This window comes from Lacerta agilis, chromosome 7 (assembly GCF_009819535.1).
Source record: "Lacerta agilis isolate rLacAgi1 chromosome 7, rLacAgi1.pri, whole genome shotgun sequence".
Lineage (NCBI taxonomy): Eukaryota > Metazoa > Chordata > Lepidosauria > Squamata > Lacertidae > Lacerta > Lacerta agilis.
Genome location: NC_046318.1, coordinates 60,524,678 through 60,527,878, shown reverse-complemented (window position 1 = coordinate 60,527,878; position 3,201 = coordinate 60,524,678). Strand labels below are relative to the sequence as shown.

Below are 3,201 nucleotides of genomic sequence, written 5' to 3'. Positions count from 1 at the left end.
TTTAAAGACATGTAATATTATTAAATTATGCAGTACTGGCTACTCATGCTGAAATGATAATGACTATAACTATAACAATATTACTCAACATTAAAGCCTCATAAGAACTGCCCATGCTGCATTATAAACTTGGAATTTTGACAAGGTCCCTTCCTGAGTCCAGGGCCTTGCAGAGCCAGGCAGAGGCCCGGGCCAGGTACATAATGTGGCCCCCCCTTTTTTCTCTCTGGGGATCACTGAAGTCTTATAAACAAGTAAGTATATAAATAATTTTTACAAAAAGTTATGCTGACAAATAATTTTATTTCAAGGCTTGAACCGTATCTGCATATAAAGACAAAACGGAAAAATATAGATATACAACAGTGCTTTTTATGTCCTCTGCGCTTGGCGGCCTCACAAGGAAGAGGATGGGGGACAAGGAGGACAGGAAGAAGCCGCAAGTGCTGCAGATGGTACGGGCAGATGGGACAGATAAGAACTGTTTTACGTTTGTGTTCCACAATGAGGACCACACCCTTGGCAACTCCCTTCAATACATGATCATGAAAAACCCTGATATGGAGTTCTGTGGATATAGCATCACCCATCCTTCTGAAAGAAAAATAAACCTCCGCATCCAGACCAAAGGAGGCCTACCGGCTGTTGATATGTTCCAGAAGGGGCTGGAGGATCTCATGGGTGTCTGCCAGCACATACTCAGCAAATTTGAGGCAAGCGTGGAAGAGTACAATGCCCAGAAGGATGTGACTATGGAGGAAGCATAGTCTTGAGTTGCAATCTGCTGTTGAGTCCTGGCCACAGAACTTAGTCTGCTTTGGTTGTCCTGATGGATGGCCTTTGCAGAGTGTGGGACAGGGAGTGTGACCTTGCTCCTGCTTCTTGTTACCTCATTGGCATTTGATGCCATTAACCATGGTATCCTCCTGGACAGGCACCAGCAAATGTGATTTGGGGGCAGTGGTTCCAACCCCATCTTCAGGACTGAGTCTGACATTGGGAGGGTGCCTTTTGAACTGGAAGCTGCAGTTATTGCAGAATGCAGCAGCATCACAATCAAGCGGTGGGGAGGGGGTGGGGTTGAGAAAGAAAGGGTCTTGTTTTTTATGGACTAAAGGTTCCCCCCCCCAATAAACATTGGATGATGGAATAAAAAAACAGTGCTTTTTAAAAATACATAGGGAAAAGGATTGTTTTAAGTATTTACATTAAAAATGCTTTCCTAGCTTTCTTTTCTGCGAATTCTTGAATTACGCAGGAAAAATCTAGCAACTTCGCCTTATCATGGTTTATGTTTATCATTGCTAAACCATTTAGGCGTTCTTGAGCCATTGTTGATCGAAAGAAAGACTTAATCCGTTTTAATATATTGAAACTTCTCTCATTGGAGGCCACTGTAGCTGGTAATGATAGGAAAATGCGTAATGCAATTAGAAGGTTTGGAAAAACGTTTTCCAAATTCAAGTTTAGTATTTGATCGGCAATTTCTTTCGGTGACGGAGAAATAAGTTTGAAATTTGTATCGAAAATCCGCTTAAGGAGGAGCACTTCACTCTGAATTTCATCACGGGAAATATGTTTTGAGTATCGCAAGTGAAACCGAGTGCATTTTTGTATCAGTTCGTCCTCATTGAAGTGTTGGAACTTCCACAAAAAATCGAAAAGTTCACATATTTCCCTAACAGCAGAAAATCGCCGTGTCAGTCCAACAATAACTAAGTCAATTATTTTGAAGAATACATTCACTTTGGAAGCACCAGCAGCTAACTGCTGTTTCTTTACCTGAAGATCAGGTGGGCGTGGCTTAACTGAAACAGCCTCACAGGTCAAATTGGGAGGCCCTGTGGGCTGAATAAGTCCACAAGACAAAACTACAGGGTAACAGCACAAAATAAAATTAAGCCCACAGGCCAAAGGAGTCTCACTGCTGAATTGCAGCACAGGCTAGGATTGTCCTGTAAATGTTTCACTTTTTATGGGTCCCCCCCCCCCTTTTCATTTCCTTAGGATTAAAAGACAAAAGGCTACCATGGAAAAGAAACACAATCAAGGGATGTCGAAACATGTTGCCTAATTATTATTATTATTATTATTATTATTATTATTATTATTATTATTATTTATTTGTACCCTGCCCATCTGGTTGGGTCTCCCCAGCCACTCTGGGCGGCTTCCAACAAATATTATACATTATAAGCGAAGCCTAAAGTGTTTAGAAACTTTTAATTAAAAATCTGATGGTTTTGTAAAGTTATTAATGGAGTGGAGAGAGTGAAAAGAGATACACATCTTCCTCTTTCACAGTACTAGAACTTGGGGGGTCATCAAATCAAATTGATTCGCAGTGGAGTTAGGCAGGAAAATGAAAACATATCTTCGGGAAATGCAGAATTACAGGTAACTTATGGAATTTGCCTCTCTAAGATGTGATGATGGCTACTGGCTTAAATGGCTTTAATATTTAATTAAAACCATCTATTTAAAGACATAGTCATAAGTTTGGAGTCATCTGAAGAAGAGACTCCAATTCAGTGTGGGGTACCATTGGAACAAGTGTAGAAATCCTTTGGTCCTCCAGATGTTGCTGAACTTTCATCATCCCCTGCAAGCATAAAATGGCCAGGGATAATGGGAGTTACAGTTCAGCAACATCTGTTTGACTAAAGATTCCCCACCCCTATGCTGGAGGAAGATGTGGAGATGGTTTTCCCCTGCAGCCCCAGCTCTGAAGGGCTTCCAACCCACCAGGAAATATTGGAGTGGCTGCAGGGGAAGAGGAAGGTAGCAAAAATTGCCTCCCCACTTCCATCGGTGGGAGCTTCCTGTGATCAGAACTCCTCTCATAGGAAGTCTGAAGCCGACCCATCAAGTTGCCTTCACCCACTGGCAGAAGAACGGGATTGCAGAGGGAGCGGACCGCCCCTGGCACCACTATTCCAGTAGGGTGCCATCGCGGCGCCCCCCAACACGCACGGCGCCCCTAATGCGCTGGGTGCCATGCCCCCATAGGTGGCACGTCACAGCCCCAGAATGCATACCACGCCCCCGGGGCCGCCAGCCACACCCCCGTCTGCTTTCTGCTCCCGGTAGCAGAGCATACAGCTTCGCCACTGCCTTCACCAACTCCAGATGTTGCTGGATTCTAACTCCCATCAGGCCCAGCCAAATGTTCAGGGATGATGGGAGCTGTGGTCCAATATC

The 3,201-nt window shown here is 43.9% G+C and overlaps 1 protein-coding gene across 1 annotated transcript; it reads left to right on the top strand.

Annotated features, from left to right (window-relative positions):
• The first annotated feature begins 395 nt into the window (after positions 1–395).
• Positions 396–1,059, top strand: LOC117049391 (DNA-directed RNA polymerases I and III subunit RPAC2-like). The gene has a single exon (XM_033154052.1). It carries the CDS (start codon positions 411–413, stop codon positions 765–767), a length of 357 nt encoding a protein of 118 aa, XP_033009943.1. The 5' UTR covers positions 396–410; the 3' UTR covers positions 768–1,059.
• Positions 1,060–3,201: the final 2,142 nt, after the last annotated feature.

Bases quoted from the DNA above. Each gene is read 5' to 3' on its own strand.
- LOC117049391 (XM_033154052.1), top strand. From the start codon at position 411: ATGGGGGACAAGGAGGACAGGAAGAAGCCGCAAGTGCTGCAGATGGTA.